Source organism: Otolemur garnettii, unplaced genomic scaffold, assembly GCF_000181295.1.
Source record: "Otolemur garnettii isolate 467f Iridium unplaced genomic scaffold, OtoGar3 scaffold00006, whole genome shotgun sequence".
Taxonomy (NCBI): domain Eukaryota; kingdom Metazoa; phylum Chordata; class Mammalia; order Primates; family Galagidae; genus Otolemur; species Otolemur garnettii.
This window is the reverse complement of record NW_003852401.1, coordinates 33394980-33419179: the sequence shown is the minus strand read 5'-3', so window position 1 is coordinate 33419179 and position 24200 is coordinate 33394980. Positions and strand designations below refer to the sequence as shown.

General features: G+C 39.7%; 1 protein-coding gene across 1 annotated transcript in view; it reads right to left on the bottom strand.

The window, feature by feature from the left end:
• The window catches only part of OSTF1 (osteoclast stimulating factor 1), a 59586-nt gene that overhangs the window by 9096 nt on the left and 26290 nt on the right, over window positions 1-24200 (bottom strand). Inside the window, exons 2-8 of the mRNA XM_012814072.1 lie at window positions 22528-22574; window positions 13242-13292; window positions 9730-9793; window positions 7548-7601; window positions 5791-5898; window positions 3645-3694; window positions 733-811 (exon numbers count right to left, since the gene is read on the bottom strand). Coding sequence (XP_012669526.1) covers window positions 733-811; window positions 3645-3694; window positions 5791-5898; window positions 7548-7601; window positions 9730-9793; window positions 13242-13292; window positions 22528-22574 — 453 coding nt within the window. The remainder of the gene's footprint in view (window positions 1-732; window positions 812-3644; window positions 3695-5790; window positions 5899-7547; window positions 7602-9729; window positions 9794-13241; window positions 13293-22527; window positions 22575-24200) is intronic.

The following is a 24200-nucleotide window of genomic DNA, read 5'->3' as shown; positions in this document are numbered from 1 at the left end:
GACTTGGAGCTGACATCATCCACATACTTAATATCTAAAACATTTCCTGCCATGCATCTCACCACTTTGTTATGAAGAGCCCTAACGACGGTGATTCCATGACTTGTGGCTTGGGGACTCAAACATTCTACATTATAGGCTTTGGGACCAGGGTGTGGTATGGGTGATATGCTTGGCTCCCTTTAAGAGTTAATTAATACTTCTGGGTCAAATGGATGGATGGATGGTCAGCCTATAACTTCACTGCTCCCTCTGCCTTGTAAATCAGAGAATCAAGGTATCCTCTTGTGTTCTCTGTATATCTAGCACCTGCTCAACTCAAATCAGGATCCAATAGCCACAGCATTCTTTCTTATCTATCAAGATTTTCCTGTGAGAACAGGGACCTTAGCAAATTTGCCCACACAGGTTTCTCAGACAGGATCTCCCCCGGCACATGCACACATACACCACCCACAACCCTTCCTTCTAATCCTACAATCCTGCAGAAATGTACAGCAAGCTCTTACTAAAAGTATCACATATATAGCTTGCCACTATGTTAATTTATACTAAAAACTAACACAAATAAACCCTAAAATTTCATCTTTCATAACAACTGTGATACAGAGTAGATCAAGACCCCAGTTTTAAAATAAGGAGACTATTATTCTTCCTACTATTTCAAATGGTATAATTTGATATAGCCTATTTTTTAAGGTAATCAAAGACCAGATAAAGTCCAAACTTTACCTTTTTCCAGAAGCAACTGGACAATATCTGCATAACCCTTCCAGGCAGCAGCGTGCAAAGCTGTGTCTCCCAACTTGTTCTATGATAATATAAACAGAAAAAAGCAATTTTAAAATAAAGATTCAAAGGAAAGTACACATTGATTTAGGTTTTAATTTAGTTAAACCTTGACATTAGCCTATAGACACTCGGAACAGAGAACCTAGCTATGCCATACCCAGAATTCTGACCTGCAAAAACTATAAGCTGCTAAACTTGTGGTAATTTGCTACAAAGCAACAGAAAATCGATGCAAAGCTCTGTAAAATTAAAAAGAAAAAACAAAGGTGAGAAAATCTCTGAGAAAAACTAAGAACACTGGAGGTTCAACTTAAGTGATCCAACATCTTACTAATGGGCATTCTGGAACCAAAAGAACAAAGAAAACAGTTATATAAAAAGTAAAAAACTAACAATATAAGATAATTTTCCAGCCTGAAAGAGTTCATTATAAAATTATTGGAAAATGACGCCCATGAAGTCACATCACTGTAAAATGTTAGAACACCTAGTGAGAGGCCAGGTGCTGTGGCTCATGCCTGGAATCCTAGCACTCTGGGAGGCTAAGGCAAGTGGATTGCCTCAGCTCAGGAGTTTAAGACCAGCCTAAGCAAGAGTGAGACCCTGTCTCTACTAAAAAAAAAAATAGAAAAACTAGCCAGGTGTTGTGGTGGGCGCCTGTTGTCCCCGCTCCTTGGGAGGATGAGGTAAGAGGATAGCTTAAGCCCAAGAGTTTGAGGTTGCTATGAGCTGTGATGCCACAGCACTCTACTCAGGATGATAGAGTCCAACTCTGTCTTAAAAAAAAAAAAAAAAAAAAAGGCTTGGCGCCTGTAGCTCTGTGAACAGGGCATCAGCCACATATACCAAAGCTGGTGGGTTCGAGCCTGGCCTGAGCCTGCTACACAACAATGACAACTGCACTAAAAAATAGCTGGGCGTGTGGCGAGCGCCTGTAGTCCCAGCTACTTGGAGTGCTGAGACAAGAGAATCGCTTAAGCCCAAGAGTCTGAAGTTGCTGTAAGCTGTGACACCACAAGGTTGCTGTGAGCTGTGACGCCACAGCACTCTACTCAGGGCAACATGGTGAGACTGTCTCAAAAAAAAAAAAAAAAAGACTCTTAGTGAGAGAAAAAGCAAATCACACATAAAAGGATGGGAATCAAAAGGGCATTAAACCTCTCAAAGGCAACACAGAACACTAGATACTAGTCATGTCTTCAAACTTCTGAGGGCCCTGCCAGAAATGTAGGTTCCTTCTGCAGTGCCAGGAGCCCAGAGCAGAAGCATGTTGACTGTAAGCCTGTGCACAGCCTTTACACCACTCAGAGAAGCCTATCAGGATTTCCCATCATTTCAGAAAGAAATTTCTCTGTTTCACACATTCAAATTTCTCCTAGATAAACAAAAACTTCTGAGGGAAATTATTTTCAAACTAGAATTCTTTTTTTTTTTGAAACAGAGTCTCACTATGTCACCCTCAGTAGAGTACCGTGGCATCATAGCTCACAGCAACCTCAAACTCTTAGGCTCAAGCAATTCTCCCGCTTCAGCCTCCCAAGCAGATGGGACTACAGGTGCCCGCCACAACGCCTGGCTATTTTCTTGTTGCAGTTGTCATTGTTGTTTAGCTGGCCCAGGCCGGGCTTGAACATGCCAGCCTCAGTGTATGTGGCTGGCACTGTAACCACTGTGCTACAGATGCTGAGCCTAACCTAGAATTCTTATCAGCCAAAAAAAATCAATCCCAAGCTCCTGTTTCTCAATAATCTATTTGAAGATGTTCTTTGACAACAGGAGGCCACAGGACACAGAAAAGTGAAGATATAACACAGAAGACAAGTATAGGAGATCCCCAGGGAGACAAGAAAGGATGGCAAAGATCAAATTGCTCAGACTGGAGAAGGGGGATAGGGAGTTTGAGAAAGTTACCAGTCAAGGGAGAAAAAAGAAATTCACTGATTAACTTTCACATTTTGGAAAACTGTATCAAAAGTGTATAAAACAGTGTAGACATCTTAGATACAAAAAAAAGTAAATAAAAGTCAATCATTAATATATTAAATATAGAATCAAAGAGTTATATAAACAGCAAACACTATTTAGATAGCCTCAATAATGCAAACATTTTGTAGTAATATAACCAAAAACTTTGATCAGATACATTGGACAGAACCGAAGAGGAAGAACTGGGTGCTGGACGATCAGAGTGGGGCCAGCTGACAAGCGTACCCTTCTCCTGCCCATAGGAAGCCCAAATACATATGAAGATGATGCATGACAGGAGAGCTCCAAACTCCTACACTTTAGTAATAGGAAGGTACGGACGAGAAAGAGCTCGGAGCTGAAAGTGAGATGTCAGGAGGAGTAGGGCAGTGCTTTTGTACCATTTGAATTTTAATACAATAATAACAGTTCTTCCTCCTCGGTTCTGTCCAATGTATCTGATCAAAGTTTTTGGTTATATTACTACAAAATGTTTGCATTATTGAGGCTATCTAAATAGTGTTTGCTGTTTACATAACTTTTTGATTCTATATTTAATATATTAATGATTGACTTTTATTTACTTTTTTTTGTATCTAAGATGTCTACACTGTTTTATACACTTTTGATACAGTTTTCCAAAATGTGAAAGTTAATCAGTGAATTTCTTTTTTCTCCCTTGACTGGTAACTTTCTCAAACTCCCCATCCCCCTTCTCCAGTCTGAGCAATTTGGTCTTTGCCATCCTTTCTTGTCTCCCTGGGGATCTCCACTTTTAAACTATGTGCTTAAGGTATTTTGATTAAAATACTTTAGATACCCATAAGTTGCTCTGTACTAATAAGAAGGTAGGGTGTGTTCAAGGATTTCCACATAAGCAGTCTCACCTGTTGGTTCAGTTCAATGTTTGGTTGAGTAAATAACATTTCCACTATATCTGAAATTCAAATAGAAAAGAAATTATTTGACAGTAAAATGTCTAACACATCTAGGCTTAATTTTTCTTGAGACAAAGCTTCACTCTATCACCCTCGTAGAGTGCCATGGCGTCATAGCTCACAGCAACCTCAAACTCTCGGACTCGAACAATCCTTTTGCCTCAGCCTTCCAAGTAGCTGGGACCATAGGCACCTGCCATAATGCCCGGCTATTTTTAGAAATGGGATCTCACTCTTGCTTAGACTGGTCTCAAACTCCTGAGCTTAAGCAATCGCCCACCTGGGCCTCCCAGAGTGTTAGGATTACAGGCTTGAGCCACCTACCCTAGTCCTAGGCTTAATAAATTTTTAAAAAGATGATTCTTTGGAAGAACCTTCAAAAAACATTTCAGGGGCAATGCCCGTGTCAAAAAACATTTGAGGGGCAATGGCCGTGGCTCAGTGCATAGGGCACCAGCCCCATATACCGAGGGTGGTGGGTTCGAACTGGCCCTGGCCAAACTGCAACAATAAAAAAAATAGCTGGGCATCGTGGCAGGTGCCTGTAGTCCCAGCTACTCGGGAGGCTGAGGCAAGAGAATCACCTAAGCCCAAGAGCTAGAGGTTGCTGTGAACTGTGACGCTACAGCACTCTACTGAGGGTCTAATAATAATTATTATTATTATTATTACAATAATTTGGGGCTAGGTGCAGGGGTCTATAGTCCTAGCACTCTGTGAGGCCAAGACAGAAGGAACCTTTGAACTCAGGAGATTGAGATCAGCATGAATAGGAGTGAAAACTTGTCTCTACTAAAAATTGAAAAATGAGCTCGGCATTGTGGCTGGTACCCATAGTTCTACCTACTCAGGAGGCTGAGGCAGGAGGATCACTTAAACCCAGGAGTTTGAGATTGCTATGAGCTAGGCCAATGCTATGACTGTTGCCCAGACTACAGTGAGACTCTTGTCTCAACATTTAAAAAAGAAAAGAAAAGAAAGGAAAATTTTAACAAATGCATGTAAATGGAAAAACTTAAGAATCTAAAAAGTAGAATTATTTAAGGGAAAATGTTTTTTCTAATAGTTTTGGTTTTTGTATTTTCAGATGATTTCAATTATAGGCATATTTTAATATTCATTATAATGCTTTGTATTCATAAAATTAAATTATGCTTATTAGCTAAAATAAGGTAGTTTTCTTTTGGGACAGTCACAAATTTTCCTTTGGCTATGCTATTTAATTTGTTGGGTTCTTCACTGCTCATTGCTATTGGGTTTGTTTTTTTTATTTAGAGAGGGGAAGAAAGAGAGTAGGTGGTAGAATTTTGGCCAGGATGAAATACATCTAGACATTCAGTTTGTCATTATTATTATTATTATTATTTTTGAAATAGAGTCTCACTATCGGTAGAGTCACTCTTGGTAGAGTGCCGTAGCATCATAGCTCACAGCAAGCTCAAATTCCTGGGCTTAAGTGATTCTCTTGCCTCAGCCTCCCAAGAACCTGGGACTACAGGCGCCCGCCACAGTTCCTGGCTATTTTGTTGTTGTAGTTGCAGTCCTCTTTGTTGTTTAGCTGGCCCGGGCCAGGTTTGAACTGACCAGCCCCAGTGTATGTAGCCAGCGCCCTAGCTGCTGAGCTACAGGTGCCCAGCCTATCATTATTATTGATTATAACACAGAAAGTATCAAGTGACTCACAAACTTAAGTGAATGTTATCTTTCTCCTGAAACTAATAGTTTGCATTGAACTTAAAATGCAAATCATAAAAGCATACCTTGAGAAAGGCTAAACCAGAGGAGTCAGTTCTGCCCTTTCCTTCTCTAAGATTAGATAGTGGGTTTGTTTTTTCCATTACTTTTGTTTTCTGGTAACCTTCTAAGCCTGAGAGAGGAAAGGAAGTTTCCAGCTTTTCAAGTGAGAGAGACCCAGGCAGTGAGGCTGACTAACCACATTCTACCCACTGTTCTACAGAGCTTCCTGGAATAAGCTAGAAGCTGATATTCCAAAAAGAATAGCCAGGGAATTTCATTTTCATTTTTGTGAGTCAGACTCCCTTAGGTGAAACACACTTTCAGCAGCACAGAAACTTCACAATTACAAACAACATACCTTTGTGGCCCCCGTGACAAGCCCAATATAAGGCTGTGCTCCCAGCTTTGTCTAAGCCGTTAACACCCACTCGGTTGTCCAAACACTCTCTCAACCAGCTCAAGTTGCCTGAAAGAATTTTACATTTATAAAAATAAGAAAAAAGCTTTTAATGTTTGTTTTGCTTTGAAATCAATTTCATCCTGCATAAATTTCCATTTGCAATGGATTAATCAGCATGCCTTAAATTAAGACCTGCCCCTTAATGCATTTATTGTGGTATATTTGAACTTTCAGTTTATTAATGGAAAGCATTAACATCAATTTTTAATGGTAGGTTAATGGGAAGAGTTGCCTAAATGGTTCTACTTAAAGCATTGCTGTGTCTATGATCAGGGCTGGAAATGCTGTGTGTACTGTAAAGGTATATTTGGGATTTCAAAAGCTGTAAAAAAATATATACTGTAGAACCTCTGTACATTGACCACCCAAGGGACTATAACAAACTGGTTACATACAGAGGTGGTCAACTTAAGAACTAGGCCTACCACACTGACATGCACATGTGGTGCATGTCTGATCTCTGGAAATTAGATCAACTTAAGGAGGTGATCTTCGTAGGGCAGTGGTCAACTACGGAGGTTCTACTGTTCTACATACTTTTTCCTAGAACTTGAGAAAAAAACAATCAAATCTTGGAACAAGTAGTAGATACTATTCACATTCATATTTACAATGCATTTTCATTTCTTACAAGAAAAGAAACGTTAAACAATGTACTCAAAGCTGCTGCTCCTACATGTAGCTAAAGTATAACCATTAATTTAAAATCCTCAGGCTAATGCTCTTAGTATCTAATTTAGGAAGAATTTTTAAAGTATCAGTTTAGTAGTCCTACTTATGCGTAATCTTAAACCAATAATTTCCTTTTGCACATTCAGATTTCAAAAAAATCTAAAATAGCACGAAACAGAGTTCACTGAGGCTTTACAAAAACTTTCCATTATCTATAGCAGGGTTTCTGGACAGCGGCCCTATGGGCATGTGGAGTCGGATTTGTTGTAGGGGCTGTCCCAGGCACTGATACACTCCACTTCTAACCAAAAGATGCCAGTAGCACCCCTTTAGTCATGATGGCCAAAATATCTTCTGATATTGCCAAATTTTCCTGGGATTTGAAGAAATCACCCCTCGTTGATAACTTCTGATCTACAGAATAAAGCCTAAGATAAGACTCATCACTGTCTGGCCATGGCTTTTCCCTAGACTCACCCCTGCTGCTCCCTCCCCAGCCCACAAACCTTCAAGGCTCCCACACTCTCCTAAAGCTGTCCCCCCTTGATCTTTCCACCCTCCAGCCCTCCAGCCACTCACTGTAGTCTCTATACCTGTTTAATTTAAGCCCACTTTGGTCACTGTACTGGGCATGTCATATTTTACATCTCTCTCTCTTTCTCTTTCATGCCAGCCTTTGAGCTTTGGAAATGATAAACCACGCTTTTCTGTTGCCTCTCCTTGTCACTGAGCACAGGGTAAGAAAAGCGCTCAAAAGACTAAAATTTTAAGAATAAAATCACACTTACCTCCCTAAAATGATAAGAATCAGAATAGACATCACCTCTGGAGGAGGCAGGGGGTTTAACAGGGAAAGTGGACAGAGAACCTTCTGGCATGATAGACATAGGTCTAGAGATTGCCATCCAGGTATTGGTTACACAGGTGTATGTATTTGTTAAAACCCATCTAAACTTTTACTCAATCAAAGAAATCACACCTACCTCTTTTTGCAGCTTCATGCAATGGATTGTCAATGGATTCTGCCTGCTCAGCCACTAGATTGAAAACAAAAAGTGCAAACCCAATGTTGAAATGTCACCCAATGATTCATGGAAGCACCACAGGCACCACAGGCACCCAAGGGCCTTGGACAATACAGTGTCCCTTACTTAATGTGGGCAAAAAATAACAGAAAAGCAAATGGATAGTCCCTGTTTTAAAAGGAACTGAATTAAATTGGTAAATGAAACCAAGCCAAGCATAAGGCAATACCACAGCAATGAGCTGAAAGTGTAAACAAAAACAAACAGACCTGCATGACTTCAGAGTTTACTCAAGTATTTAATAAACAGTCACAAAAATGCAAAGGAAAGTATCTGATGTTCATTTTTACATTCCATATAGCACCCTATTTTGAAGATGCCTGAAAATAATTCTGATTCTGTTTTGCGTCTGCATATAGAAGGAGATAAAGGGAAATATTTTTGTCCTGTACTTAGGAACAAAAATAGCATACCTACCTACCGCTAAGGAAAGGAAACCATGTTCACTATCATCCTAGAATCAGTAAGAATGCTCAAAGGAAGCCAGTTGTTCAGATAAACTTCCGGGTCACCTCCTCCCACCATTAAAGGGCTATTGCAGGACACTTCCTGGGCCAACAGGGGCCCAGAGCAGCAGAGGCTCATCTTCCACCCTCAGAGTCTATCACCAAGGCAGGAAATGCAGTGCCCTCTAAAAATGTATTTGGGATTTTAAAGGCTTAGAAGAGTATAGAAATGTTTAAAATCTTTTTGGCAAACAACAGCAATACTTGAGAGGTTGAGGTGTGAATTGCTTGAGCTCAGGAGTTCGAGACCAGCTTGAGCAAAAGCGAGACCCCATCTCTACTAAAAATAGAAAAACTAGCCAGGCATGATGGTGGGCACCTGTAGTCCCAGCTAGTTGGGAGGTGTATGTATTTGTCAAAACCCATCAAAACCCATCCTTTACGAGAGGATTGCTTGTAGCACAAAAGTTTGAGGCTGCTGTGAGCTATGATGCCATGGCACACTCTACCCAGGGCAGCAGACTGAGACTTTGTTGAAAAAAAAAAACCCAAACAGTAACACCATTAAACCAGAGCAAGCAGAGACCCTGTGCTGGACCCCAAGCCTAAGCCCTCACCCCCCATGCTCTAGGAGCTCCTCAGTACCTTCCCTAAAATTGTCCAAGTCTCTCTCCAGTGCCTGGAACTGGTCCCTGATGCCAGCACTACTGCTTTAAGAATTCATCAGAGAGCCAGATTTGTGGCTCACACCTATAATCCTAGCACTTGGGAAGCCAAGGCGGGTGGATCACCTGAACCCATGGGTTGGAGACCAGCCTGACCCAGAGTGAGACCTCCTCTCTAAAAATAGCCAGGCACCTGCAGTCCCAGCTACGTGGGAGGCTGAGGCAGGAGAATTGCTTAAGCCCAAGACTTTGAGGTTGCTGAGAGCTATGATGCCACAGCACTCTACTGAGGATGACATAGTGAGACCCTGTCTCAAAAAAAAAAAAAGAACTCATCTGATGCCAAAATCTAAGGGAATCTTAAAAGTGATCTAAGTCAACCCTGTCATTATACCGAAGGGGAAACTGGTGTTTAATTAAGGTGCTCTGTTATCAGGAAGTGAAAGAAAAGGATTAAAAAGGCCCTTATTGACCTGTGCTCTTTTGGCTTTACTCTGCTGTATTTTCCTCTTCCAGTTAGACACATCTTCGTGGCAAGAGCCAGCTTCATCATTCAAGCTTCCCAAACTACCATGATAAGCAATGATAAATATCTCTGCACCAAGTACAAATTAATAAGGCTTCATCAAGAAAGAAAGGCTAATCTAAGAAATGACTTGGGAGATTTAGCTTAACAGCATTACAAAAAAATTGTTGTAAGAGTTGAACAAAGTAAACCATAGGCATTTCCTTAGAAATCTTGGGTTCTTTCAAAAATGCTACACTGCATTCCCTTAGACCAAGGAGTCCCAAGCACGTCTGGTGTCCAGCCATTTTATTAACACAAAGGTCACAGAGTGGAAAATGTCTGAGACTGTCCTAAACAACTCCATAGTTTTTTCAGTTTATAATAGCAAGTAGAAAGGCTGCAAGAACCAGATTACGGAAAGTGAACAAAGTATAAAGTAAACCCACTTGGGCAACACTCACCATAGTTGCTTGGAATTAGTCCAGTCCTGCCTTTGGAGGTGCCTTTCCACCAATTGGTATCACTCTGGTAAATGAAGAGGTAATTTAAGTGGGACCAAATCCAGTTTGCGTTCAATCACTTTTAAAACCTTTTAGTTCCTAGGGCACACCTGTCCTACAAAGTGACCCTCCGCCCTACCCACATTCATCAGTCCTCACATGCTAGCTATGGATGTCCATTTCCCTTATCATTAAATTGCAAATATATATGCGTCTGTCTGCAACAAATCAAATGTGCTTCATCACAGAGCCTCAACAACCAAACAAAGCAAACAGATAATATGCAGGAGAAGGAAAATAACTATATTAGTTTAAACTTGTCATATGATATTTTTTGTCTAGAGTTTAATTTCTCTTAGTTTCAAGGCATTTCTTTTGGAGGGAGCATGGGGAAGTGGTCCTAAAGACTTCCTTATGTTGTCTTAATTTGGGGGGGGTAATTTTTTATTATAGAAAAATTCAAACCTACACTAAAGTAAAAAGAACAATACAATGAACTTACATATATACTAATTTCCCAACTGCACGAAGCATCAACTCATGGCCGATACTGTTTGGTCTATGCCTGCCGCAACCTCCCTCACCTAATGGATTATTTTGAAATGAATTCTAGACATCATATTATTTCATCTATAAATATTTCAGTACATATTTCTGAAAGATAATGACTTTTTCTAAAACAATTATGCCATTATCACACAGCTTATTTTTTCACCAATAATTCCTTAATATCATCTGATATCTAGATCAATGCTCAAATTCCCCAATTGCTCCGTAATTTGAGATTCACATAAGGACCATACAATATGATTGATTGATTTGTCTCTTAAGTTTCTTTTAATTCATTCCGTTTTAGCTCTTAGGATATATTTGGTAAAGAAACCAGTTTGTTCTATACTTTCAAATGCTATAGATTTTGTCTGTTGCATCACTGTTATCATTAAACCTGTTCCTTATTTCCCCGTATTAACTATAAATTATTTGTTAGTGAGCCTTACTTAGATTCAGCTTCAAATTTGGGGGCAAAGCTATTTTACAGGTAGTTTTGATTTCTCTTACTGGGAAATACATAATGTCTGGCTGGCATATTTTTGTATTATTAGTAGCCAGTGATGATCAACGTCTGGGTCCATTATTTTGTAGAAGCTGCAAAATGGTGACATAATCCTATCATTCCTTCTTCATTTACATAACTAGAATATGTCTTCGAAGAGAAACTTTCCCTCATCAACTCTAAGATTACCCAGAGATGAGGCTCATAGGGAGAAAAAAAAGTTGATTCTTCTCCTTAACAGTTGTCAGAATGAAAAGTTGGTTCCCTAGCATTTTCCTATGCTAACCAATCATGTTGGCTTGCTTTAAAGTAACATTAGGAACTCGTAAAATTTAAACATATTTAGTGTGTTTTCAATCCTTGAGAGTTGTTGCCCTAACTGATACTCAAATCATCGTATGTCTGTCTGGCCAGTGGGAGCCTCTTCTAGTTAGTTCTTGAGTCTTTTCTACACGACCCTACTAGTCTTTGGGAGCTTCTTTGTTTTTTCATCATAAAATGTTCTGGATTTGATATGTACACCTGCTGCCTCAGAGCTGGTACTGGCTATTTCTCAAAGTAAAGAAACAACATAATTATTATTAGGTGGGTCATTTTTTGTAGGCCCTGTCAAAAAGCAGAGCAGGAAATAGTTTTATTTGTTTTGTTTTAGATAAAATACAACAATCCTTCCGATTCAAATGAAAGACAACGTAGCTTTTACTTAACATTATTAATCTTACATCTGTATACCCTTTTTGCCATGCTGAAAATCCTGGTTTATCAACATCACTGATCTAATGACTCATTTGCTCTAAACCACAACAGTCTGAGAATTAGCAATGCCAGCACTTCTCTAACATGGTCGTGATTCAAATAGTTTATTTTGGGGCACTGTGGCAGGTACCTGTGGTCCCAGCTACTCCGGAGGCTCAGGCAAAAGAATTTCTTGAGCCCAAGAGTTTGAGGTTGATGTGAGCTATGACACCACAGCACTCTACCCAGGGCAACAGAATGAGACAAATTATTAAAAAAAACAAAAGTTTAATTATTTGTTTCATTTTGTACTTTATATATCTACTAGGGATGTTCAATCAAACTGTTAAGTTTGCTAAGTTTTTTTGCAGTTTTTAGCCGGGGCTGGGTTTGAACTTGCCACCCCCAACGTATGGGGCCAGTGCCTACACCTTTGAGCCATAGGCCAAACTGCTAACTTTTAAAGACACTTGGAATACTCCCTTTCTGTGTGATTGTACCAATTACCAGGATACAACTAAGCTAATTGAATTCATTCTGCTTTTAACTTTTAGGAATTGCTTTTTACTATTTAAATTTATAACTAAGTAAAAGTTTATATAATTCCAAAGTCAAATCTTCAAAACAAGGTATAATTTATTTTTATTTATTTATCTGATACAGAGTCTCACTATGTCACCCTCTGTAGAGCACTGTGCTGTCACAGCTCACAGCAACCTCCAACTCTTTGGCTTAAGCAATTCTCTTGCCTTAGCCTCCTAAATAGCTGTGACTACAGCTGCTACAATGCCTGGCTTTATTTTTGTTGCAGTTGTCATTGTTATTTGGCAAGGCCTGGGCTGGGTTTGAACCCACCAGCCCAGATGTATGTGGCCAGTGCTGTAACTGCTAAGCTACAGGCATCAAGCCAACAAGGTATAATTTTTTAAAAAGTCCATCTTCCATCTATCTTTATTCTGTCCTACTACCTTTCCTCTACATAGAGTAAAAGTAAATTTTATGACTCATCCTTTGACCTTTTATTTTATTCTTTTATTTATTTTTGAGACAGTCTCACTATGTCGTCCTCCGTAGAGTGCCATGACATCACAGCTCACAACAACCTCAAACTCTTAGGCTTAAGCGATTCTCTTGCCTCAGCCTCCCAAGTAGCTGGGACTACTAGCACCTGCCACAATACCCAGCTATTTTTTCGTTGTAGTTGTCATTGTTATTCGGCAGGCCCGGGCTGGGTTTGAACCCGCCAGCTCTGGTGTATGGGTCTGGCACCCTAGCTGCTCAGCACCAGACCTTTTAAATTGAGGAAAATAGGTATATATATATCCTCTCACTTTTCCTTAGGTAAGAGAGGGCACAATACCTACATTTTTTCACATTGCTCTTCTTTCACTGAAATTATTAAAATTATGCCATAATAGCATATGGAGATATTCCTCATTCCTTTCCATAGCTGCATAATATTTTATTTGTGGACAGACCAAAGCTTATTCAACTACTGTCTTACTGATGGAAAAGGTTACTTTTAATCTTATGCTACTATAAATTGTGCTAAAATGGATAGACTTGTACATATGTACTTCTACATACATATACATTTAAATAATTTACAATAATACAGCTACATAAAACAGTCTTATATATCATTAGTACATAGATAATGTTGTAAAATTTCGGCTGGGCTTACCATGTCAGTAATGTAAATAATATCACCTTCTTCAAAGTACAATTCATCTGGCTGGAAGAAAAGAAAGGTTTGACCGCATGTGATTTTTTTTTTAAGAATTAGAATATAATGATTTATTTAATTTCATAGATTGCAAATTGTAACATATCCCTATAAACAACGTAATGTGAGCTATATAACAAAACATTATTGACAAATTAATAGATGAATAGAAGAGTGAACATTTCTGATAATGAACTTCAAAGAATTACATATAAATCAAGTAAGGATTCCCTCCACACACACATATCTTATATTCTTCCACAACAAAAGCAAGACATTTTTACATATTAAAACTGCTTCCAAAAAGTGATATATACTTTTTCATAAAAGGATAAGTATCTAGAATTAAAACCATGAAAAATAGCCAGAAGCTTGGTTTTCTCATAAACAAGCCCTCAATCCTGAAACACTTTAAGATCCACATCTGCTATATGCTTACTTTGAGAAATCCATTATCCTAGCTCTTCATGTTTAGAAAGAATGAGTATTTCATGTATAAAAATAATTAATACATAATTCAACCATTAATAAGTCTAAAGAGCTAAAATATAAGAGGCAGTAACTCAGCCAGTCCAAAGACCACAGGTAGCGCAAAGGGGTTACCTAATTAAACAGACCATATATGCTCTGGCCTATACCAACAAAACAGCCTACAAACTCTCTGAATAAAGCCAGGCACTTTAATTAAACATCTTTCTTCCCATCAGTAGATAACAGCTTATCATAACTTTCTTAGTAAATAGGACGATGGCTATTGAGAGCAAATTTTAGATACTAGGAAATGTTTCATTCATTCATCATCATGTTGAATGAAAAATATAGGGCAGAAAATTTCACATAGGATAAGATCACAATTATGCAAATTTTTCAAATTTCCTATCTGAAAGCGTGCATTACTTTCACAATTTTGGCAGAAAAAAATACCTTTCAAAGAAAGGCTTTCATATTGCTGATCATAGTCACTATTCCTTACAAACAAAAATTATGCTAATGAAACAAATTAGTTCATCCATTCATTTTTTCAAGTTATTTACCTCCTCTCAGTAGCAGACTAGGGCAGTAAACATGACCCTGCATTAGTAATTTATTTCAGTTCAAAGCTCATCTATATTATTATTATAGCTATTGCCCCCCGGTTCTAAATGAAGACTAAATCAACTATATCATACTTTAAGCAACCAAATACATGAGTATTTATAAGCAATAGGCATTCAAATATAAAAATTAGCAGATGCTGGTTAATGAAACCCCCTTAAAAAGGCTAAAAGTCCTTTAAAAGGCATTCCTGCAGCATTTGCTATATTTATACTTCCACTTACAGAGAAAGCATAAGCTTTGCAAAATGAAATTTATTAAGCCTGATGCCATATATTTTATTTGAAATAAGTTTTTCTTTTTTTCTGTTTGTTATTTGAATTTAAGAAAAAGAAATTAAAGACCTGTAAGATTTTCTCAAATTTGCCTGTAAGATGTTCTGATGATGGATGACTAATATCACTACTAATATGTAATGAATATACAAAGTGACTGGGAAACAAACTACAGTAGAATCTCTGTCAGTCAACTACCCAAGGAACTGTAACAAACTGGTCAACATACAGAGGCGGTCGCCATAAGGCACTAGGCCTACTATACTGATACATATACGTGACGCATGTTTGGTCCAAACTAGGTGAACTTGAGGTGGTCAATGTAGGAACGTGGTCAGCTATGGAGGTTCCACTGTTTCCTTTAGATTTCCTTGCTGTGATCTAGATCACTTTCAAGAGGCCAGAAAGAGAACTCACTCCCCACCACAGCTGGATGCCTCAGCCATGCAGGGCGACCTTTGCTGGCAATTTTAATACCATTTGTCATCTCTCCTTTAGATAAGATAAAGGCAGGGGAGGGAAGAACACAAGAAGACAATGTAAGGAAAACAGGATGTATGTGAACTGCACCATTTTCCTGGAGTGACTCTTCATTTCCTGGACTTTTGAAAGAGTCCACTGCCTTGCAGAGATCTGTGGGCTGTCCTGGCCCACACTCTTACTGAATACATCTCTAAAAGTTAATCTTGCCCAGTTATGTCTTACTAAGTAATCCTCCTCAGTCAGTGTTTTTAGAGAAGTTAAGGAGTTTTAGCCTACAGTTTTAGCCTCTTTCTAAAAAATCACAAAAGTCAAGGGTCTCTAAATGTCCACATTTAATAAGATCACTCACCCTTGAAACAAAAAGGTTACAAAAAAGTACCAAATAAATAGGTCCTAAAAACAAAGCACACACACGAAATCCTGTGATTAGTCTTCTTTATAAAATAAGTAATAAAATCTGGGTAAAATAGGGAGTAACTGCTTAATGGGTATAGAGTTTTATTTTGGGCTCATAAAAATGTTTTGCAAGTAGACAGAGGTAGCAATTGCACAACTTTGTGAATGTACTAAACGCCACTAAACTGATCACTGTAAAATGGCTGATTTTATGTTATGTCAATTTTATCTTAATTTTTAAAAATGCAATAAACCCCAAGACAGTAAAAACTTTCAATGTCTTTTAAGCAATTCTTGCCCTTTGTGGTTTGGTAAAGTGCATCATTTGGAAAATGCCACTAAGTCCAGTTATTTCACTACTCAGTGCTGTTTTGGTTTTTAAATTGATGGCTGCTGTTCAGTAATGGTATCGGCCACAAGCCTCCCATTAGGTCAGACTTGTTTCTCAATAGAGGCAACAGCTCTCCATTTCAGGCAGGTGAAAAAAGGTTATTTCTTCACCCTGAGGAATTACAGCACACAGCTGATTCTCTCTTAACTTCACAGCTCCCAGATGCACAGTCCTACCCCCTGTACAATACCTTCTTCCAAAGAAAGTAGGGGCACTTTCCCTAATTCAGCTAAGCAGGTGGTCTACCAAATTTTTCAGACTGCTGGTAGCTGAACAGACAACAAAGCATTTTCATGATTTTAAAAACCGATTTTAGGGGCAGTGCCTGTGGCTCAGTGAGTATGGCGCCAGCCTCATATACCGAGGGTGGCGGGTTCAAACCCGGCCCCGGCCAAAACTGCAACAAAAAATAGCCAGGTGTTGTGGTGGGCGCCTGTAGTCCCAGCTACTTGGGAATCTGAGACAAGAGAATTGGCTAAGCCCAGGAGTTGGAGGTTGTTGTGAGCTGTGACTCCACGGTACTCTACCAAGGGCAATAAAGTGAGACTCTGTCTCAAAAAAAAAAAAAAAAACCCAAAAAACCAATTTTACCTATAAGATTCACATTTTCCATTAAGAAACTACTACAAAGATACTTGATGTAAACTGTTCGATGAGGAGCTGCTTTTAAATTCCTGGCATCATATTCATGGAACAGAAGTGGAAAAATAGTGATATAATAAAGTAAGCACTTCTCTATTTCCAGCTTGTTCTTTGGTTTTGAACCACATTCCTCCTTGCCTCTCTCCTTGAAGAACCACAAGATTAAAGAACAACTAAGCTGTTGTCCACTAGACTGTGCCAGCCATGAGCACAAACTTCGGATCATATATTCCCATTCCCATTCCATATATTCTTGGTAACATATAATTCTAAGGGCATTCATTTTGTTAGTTTATGCAAATACTTCATGAAAAGCTTAGAAAAACCATTATCTATTTGTGAAAGTTTGCAGATTTGTTAACATGGAGCCCCCCCAAAATTAATAAAAAGAAAAAATAAATTCTCCACAGACTTTTTTTTTTTTTTGCTATGAAGATGTTTTTATTTTTTTAATTATTTTTTATTAAATCATAACTTTGTACATTGATGCATTTATGGGGTTCAGGGTACTGCTTCGATATACAATGTGAAATGCTTACTCTGAACTAAGTAACACATCCATCACAATTATACTCATTTCTTAATAGTTTTGAAATGTACCACTGCACCATGCACATTAGGTGAGTTCCCCCAAATGACCTCCCTCCTCCCATATCCTCCCTCCTCTTCCCTCTCTCTCCTTTTCCCTTCTACTTTCTGGACTATAGTTATGTTTTGCCATTTGTATGAGTGTGTAGGTGGTTATATATTGATTTCATAGTAGTATTGAGTATGTTGGATACTGTTTTTTCCCATTCTTGAGATACTTTACTAAGAAGAATATGTTCCAGCTCCATCCAGGTAAATATAGGAGTTGTGAAGTCTCCATCCCTTTTTATGGCTGCATCGTGTTCCATGGTGTACATATACCACAATTTCTTAATCCATTCATGGGTGGATAGGCACTTGGGCTGTTTAATAGGTCTTGGCTATTATGAATTGGGCTGCAATAAACATTCTGGTGCAAATGTCTTTGTTGTAAAATAATTTTTGATCATTAGTAATAATAATTTTTGATACCTAGTAGAGGAATCGTAGGATCAAACGGTAGGTCTAGTTTTAGTTCCCTGAGTGTTCTCCAAACTTCTTTCCAAAAAGGTCATATTAGTTTGCATTCCCACCAGCAGTATAGAAGTGTTCTCTTCTCTCCGCATCCACACCAACATCTGTAGTTTTTTATTTTGTGATGTGGGCGAATCTTACTGGAGTTAGATGATATCTCAGAGTGGTTTTGATTTGCATTTCTCTGATGATTAAGGATGATGAGTATTTTTTCATGTGTTTGTAGGCCATGCGCCTGTCTTCATCAGAGAAGTTTCTATTCAAATCTCTTGCCCACATAGAAATGGGGTTATTTATTCTTTTCTTATTGATTAGTTTGAGTTCTCTGTGGATTCTAGTTATCAGACCTTTGTCAGAAGAATAACCTGCAAAAATCTTCTCCCATTCCAAAGGTTGTCTGTTTGCTTTGCTTACTGTGCTCTTGGCTGTACAAAAGCTTTTTAGTTTCATCAGATCCCAGTAATGTATTTTTGGTGTAGCTTCAATTGCCTGGGGGGTCCTCCTTATAAAATATTCTCACAGGCCAATTTCTTCAAGTGTTTTCCCTGTACTCTCTTTTAGTATTTTTATAGTGTCATGTCTTAATTTTAAATCTTTTATCCAGTGAGAATCAATTTTTGTTAATGGTGAAAGGTGGGGGTCCAGTTTCAGTCTTCTACAGGTCACCAGCCAGTTCACCCAGCACCATTTGTTAAATAGGGAGTCTTTCCTCCACTGAATACTTTTGATAGGCTTGCCGAAGATCAAATGGCAATCAGTAGATGGGTTCATCTCTTGGTTCTCCATTCTGTTCCATAAATCTACCACTCTGTAGACCAAACTGAGCTTCCAACATCGTCTAACAGAAATTCTCACCCAGAAAAAGAATATCAGAAGCTGGATAGGGTGACTAAGGCCTGTAGTCCCAGCTACTTGAGAAGCTGAAAGGTGGGAAGATGGGTTAAGCCCAGGAGTTCAAGGCCAGCCTGGGTAACATAGCAAGACCTAATTTTGAAAGAAAAGAAGAGGAAAAAAAAAGAGAAGAAAAGAAGAGAGAAGGGAAAAGGGAAAAGGTAGAAGAGAAAGACAAAAAGAGAGAATAAAAAACAAGACAAAAAAGGACAAGAAAAGAAAACAGAAGAGAAAGAAGGATGCAAGGCTAACCTAGTTCTGGGATAATATTTAAAACTTAATAGTTCTGGGATAATATTTAAAACTTAATAACAGGTACAACACGAGCACTTAACCCATCAGGAAGGATGTGGGATGCAGAGGCCACCTGCTCTGGCGGACACTACCCCTTTCACATCTAGATTGAGAGGAAGAGGAAAGGGGATACGTGTGGAGGCAGCAGGGCTTGAGGCGTCATTTTTGACCAAAGCCTACGATCCTTGGGACTGTAAATTAAAAATACAATAACATTTTAAGTTCAAAGTTTTTTTTTTCTAGACAGAGTCTCATTATGTGGTCCTCAGTAGAGTCACGGCTCACAGCAACCTCAAATTCTGGGCTTAAGCGATTGATTCTCTTGCCTCAGCCTCCCAAGTAGCTGGGACTACAGCTGCCTGCCACAACGCCCACCTATTTTTGTTGGTTGTCATTGTTGGTTAGCTGGCTCCGGCTGGGCTTGAACACAAGAGTTTGAGGTTTCTGTGAGCTAGGTTGACAACATAGCAGTCTAGCCTGGGCAACAGAGTAAGATTCTGTCTCAGAAAATAAAAATAAAATAAAATTAGGTCTTTAGTATAGGCCCCAATCCAAAGACTGGTATGTTCATAAGAAGAGGAGATTAGGGGTGGTACCTGTGGCTCTAAAGGGTAGGGTGCTGGTCCCATATGCTGGAGGTGGCAGGTTCAAACCCAGCCTTGGCCAAAAAAAAAAAAAAAAAGAATACCTACTACTTACTCATAACAGATAACCTATTAAAAAAAAAAAGAAAGAAAGAAAAAGAAGAGGCGATTAGGCTCGGTGCCTGTGGCTCAAGTGGCTAAGGCACCAGCCATGTACACCCAAGGTGGTGAGTTCAAATCCAGCCAGAGCCCACTAAACAACAATGACGGCTGCAACCAAAAAAAAAAAAAAAATAGCCAGGTATTGTGGCGGGCGCCTGTGGTCCCAGCTACTTGGGAGGCAGAGGCAGGAGACTCGCTTGAGCCCAGGAGTTGGAGATTGCTGTGAGCTGTGATGCCACAGCACTCTACCCAAAGGGGACAGCTTGAGGCTCTGTCTCAAAAAAAAAAAAAAAGAAAGAAAAGAATTTAAAAAAAGAAGAGGAGATTAGAACATAGGCATACCCAGAGGAAAGGTTATGAAAAGACACAGAAAGACGATAGCCACTTACAAGCAGGGAATGGCCTTAGAAGAAACCAACCCTATCAATACCTTGATCTCATACTTCCAGGTTCCAGAATTGAGACAAAATAAACTTCCAGTGGTTAACCAGTCCATGAAACTTTGTTATGTTAGCCTTACAAACTAACAAGCTACCCATTATCCACCTTATTCCACACAGGAGTGATGTCAATGGAACGCTTGATGAGAACTAGAAGCCCACCATCCCTTTCCTGTACCAGAAACATTTTGTTTACAAAGCCTGAACACTCACATCCATGTTGGCTCTACTAGTTGCCACCACTCACTGGCACTCACCAGGTGGTAGGCATTAAATGTCACCTCACTCCATGCTCGCGGTAGGGTTCCACCATGGAGTGATGACTCTCACTCCCATTTTAAAGTGACTGGGATTTGAAGGCAGCTCCTGGCCTGGCAGCTGAATTAATGCTCAGTGCTACCTTCTGAGGTGCTTCTGACTCTGAGGACAGCAGGGCCCAGGGCAAACCCAGATGAAGGCGGCAGCAAGCTGACTACCCACAGAGGGAAATCTCTAGCTTCTAGTGTGTAAGAGAGAAGTCAATGGCTGCAGGTTCCCCTCCCTGGTTTCTTTCTCCTTTGCCTCCATCTGGATCCCCTGCTTCACTGACTAATCAATCATTCCTGTGTCAAAACCCTCCCACTGCCTAGTCAGTGTTCCACATCTCAGCTATAGTAATTCTCCGAAAACGTTGCTATCTCCTCACTCCTTTACGCAAAACCCTTTGACTACTTTCATTCTTACCCAGAGCAAAATTCAAATGAGATCCACAAGGCCCAACCTGAGCTGCCCTCTGGCCCAATCCCGAATCTCTGAACTTGCCTTCTATACCAATTCCCTTACTCACGACTTTCCAAGCCACACTCTCTTCCCTGCTGTCTCTGGAATCCACCAAGATGCTGCTTGTGAGACAGTACAGGGATAAGACCTGGGCCTCACTTCTGACAGGAAGGGGAGGCAACATGGGGCAGCATGACCCAGCCTAATTAATTGTAGAAGACCAAAAACAAATGACCTCCCAGCTGCTGGAATTCAGCTCATACCCATATAAAGAGGGGCCCAACTGTCTGTCTCTTTTTGTTTGTTTGTTGAGAAAGAGTCTCACTCTGCTCTTCAGGCTACAGTGCCATGGTGTCAGCTTAGCTCACAGCAACCTCAAACTCCTTGGTTAAAGTGATCCTCCTGTCTCAGCCTTCCAAGTAGCTGGGACTATAGGGTAATTTTTTTTTTTTTAGTAGAGATGAGGCCTTGCTCTTGCTGAGGCTGATCTCCAAGTGATAACCTCGACCCCCCCCCGGGTCTCAGCCTCCCAGGGTAGTAGGATTGCAAGCATGACCTTGGCACCTTACCCAATTATCTGTCTCTTGAGTAACATCTTCCAGAACAAAGATGCTGATACCAACTGGTAAGGAACCTGGCTGCAAAGAAAACAGACCTGTCTGGATCTAACTACCTCAAGCCAAAATAGACCCCCATACTGACCTTACCCTGACCTTTCCCTCATTATAACCCCATTTTAACACTAACAGTCATGCCTGGGGTGGAGATTTAAAATGCTAATGATATTGTGATGCATAAAGAAGCATGGCCACCAAGTTTACAGCCACCAACAGAATCCCACCTCCACCTGCAAATGACATCAAAGTTGACACCCACCTTCCTTTTTACAACCCCGTATTTCCCCAGCCCTTGTTCAGAGACCCCGTCTGGCTGCCCTGTTTATCAGAACTGTCTCCCTTTTGTTCAGCCAAAAGCCCCAGGAAAGCCCTGCCTGCCTAAGTCTTTCTGGTCTTGTGCCAATTTCTATTGACTTGGGGACCAAGAACTCAAGGTCTAGTATCACCTATACTTGCTCTTCCCTCTGCTCCTTCCCTTCCTCCAGGTCTCTTCTCAAATGTCACCTTTGTAGAAAGGCCATCCCTGAACCCTCATTGAGAAAAAGAACACTCTTCTCTCCATTAACCTCTTTGCTCTTAGCCCTGACACTCACATCCGTTCATTCATCTGCTTACTGCCTGTCTCTCCCCTCAGGGATGCAAGCTCCATGAGATTGTCCTATATGTTGTCACTGCACTATCCCCAAAGCCTAGACAAGTTTCTGGCCTATAATAGGAGGTTGATGGATGGGCGGATTTATGGATGGATACCAGGAACTATAACAATGGAAGATGCGTACAGCAGAGACATGGACAAGAGGAAGAATGACTAAGACAGGGTCACTTTGCTTTATATGCAAGTCACTTGGTGATGGGAAAGCAGGTAGTGTCATCACATGTGGAGAAGCTTTGTAAGATGGACAACAACACGATCTAGGGACTGGAAGGACGTGTAAATTAACCCAGGGGCTTAGCTCACACTTCCCTGGACTGCATGGGAAGTGACCCACGTTCATTCCTATTGGTTACCTAGTTTTATCAAAGAGAAGGCAGACCATTTAGGGCAGAAGAAATGTCTAAATGAAATCACCTTAGCTTTTTATGTCAATTTTAAAGTTAAAAACCAAATACTTACAGTTCTGGGTTCAAATGTATACAGTGCTCTGAAGACTTTAACTTGCCCTAAAAAAGAGAGGGAAAAAAACTAATCAATTCTTTCATTTCTGAATCTGCTCCCAATAGCATTATCCATTATATTCTTCAGAATTTATTTAGTAAATGCCCATGTGAGAAATATATTTCAGAATTAAGTACCTTTGCCACCCAGAAGGCATTTTGAAAATACTGCTTAAATGAAACAAGAAGACGCACCTCTAGAAAATGACTTTACTTCTTCCTAAAAGCAGGAGCTACTTAGTTATTTCTACTTAGGCTCTGTCTTATACAAAGCCCTTCCAACCTTAACATCTAAGTTTACAAATGTAAAGGTAAGCATCTTAACATAAGGAAATGATGTGATGACTTGCACTCTTCTGAAATCAGTGGGTTAGAATTTTATATTTTCCAAAAGAAAAGATTAAATACCATGGGGAAGAAAAAAAAACCTTTTGGAGAAGCCTGTAATTTTATTAAATCCCCCCAAAGAGAAGAGGATGCAATGACTGAGCAATAAGGCCAAGTTTGAGGCCTTGTTTGAGCTCCTGCCAAACAAGGTCTCTCTTTACACGCCCTTCTGCAGTGTCTCCGTAGCCCTCTGGATTATAACCCCTGATTTGCTGGCCTATCTCAGTTGAGGGCAGGAACTAACTTGTTCAATTTCCCTGCACCTACTTGGTATATACCATATGAACTATAGAAAAATTTGCAACATGAATATAGCCATCTCTCAGTATTCTCAGGGGATTGGTTCCAGGAGCCCTTTGGATATTAAAATCCATCAATGCTAACAAAAAATGTTGGAGAAACAGAAATAAACAAAATCCACTGATGCACAAGTCCCTGATATAAAATGCCATAGTATTTGCACATAACCTACATAACATCTTTCGATATATTTGAAATCATCTCTACATCACTTATAATACCTAATACAATGCAAATGCTGTGTAATTATATATTTTTTTATTATTGTATTTTACTTTTTACTGTGTTTTTTCCCCAAATAATTCTGTTCCCCAGTTAGTTAAATCCACAGATACAGAACCGGCAGATACAAGAGGCCAAGGGCACACAAGTGAAAAGAACAAGTACAGGAAAAAGTGCCCAGATAACAAAAGAAAAAGGAGGCCTTTTATGAAATAAATGGACTTAGAAAGGATATCAGAATAGAAGAACTATGTGTGTAAGCAGTGACTTCAGTTTCAGTGCTGGAAGAACCTTTCTAGATAACCACCCAGGAAAAGCATCATTCAGAACAGCGGATCCCAGGATGGGTTACAGGAAGACTACTTCAGAAATATTCACATTTTTATTATAGTTTTTTCTCTTCCAATTTGGACATATTTTATAATATAACAGCATCAAATAATACATATGTAACTTATAAATTCATATATATGTATTGAGAATAAGTACTCAAAAACCTTATGCTGGCTGGCGGCGCCTGTCTGTAGCTCACTGGTTAGGGTGCCGGCCACATACACGGAGGCTGGCAGGTTTGAACCCAGCCTGTGCTTGCTAAAACAATGACAACTGCAATAAGAAAAATAGCCGTTGTGGTGGGTGCCTGTAGTCCCAGCTACTTGGGAGGCTGAGGCAAAAGAATCACTTAAGCCCAAGAGTTTGAGGTTGCTGTGAGCTGTGATGCCA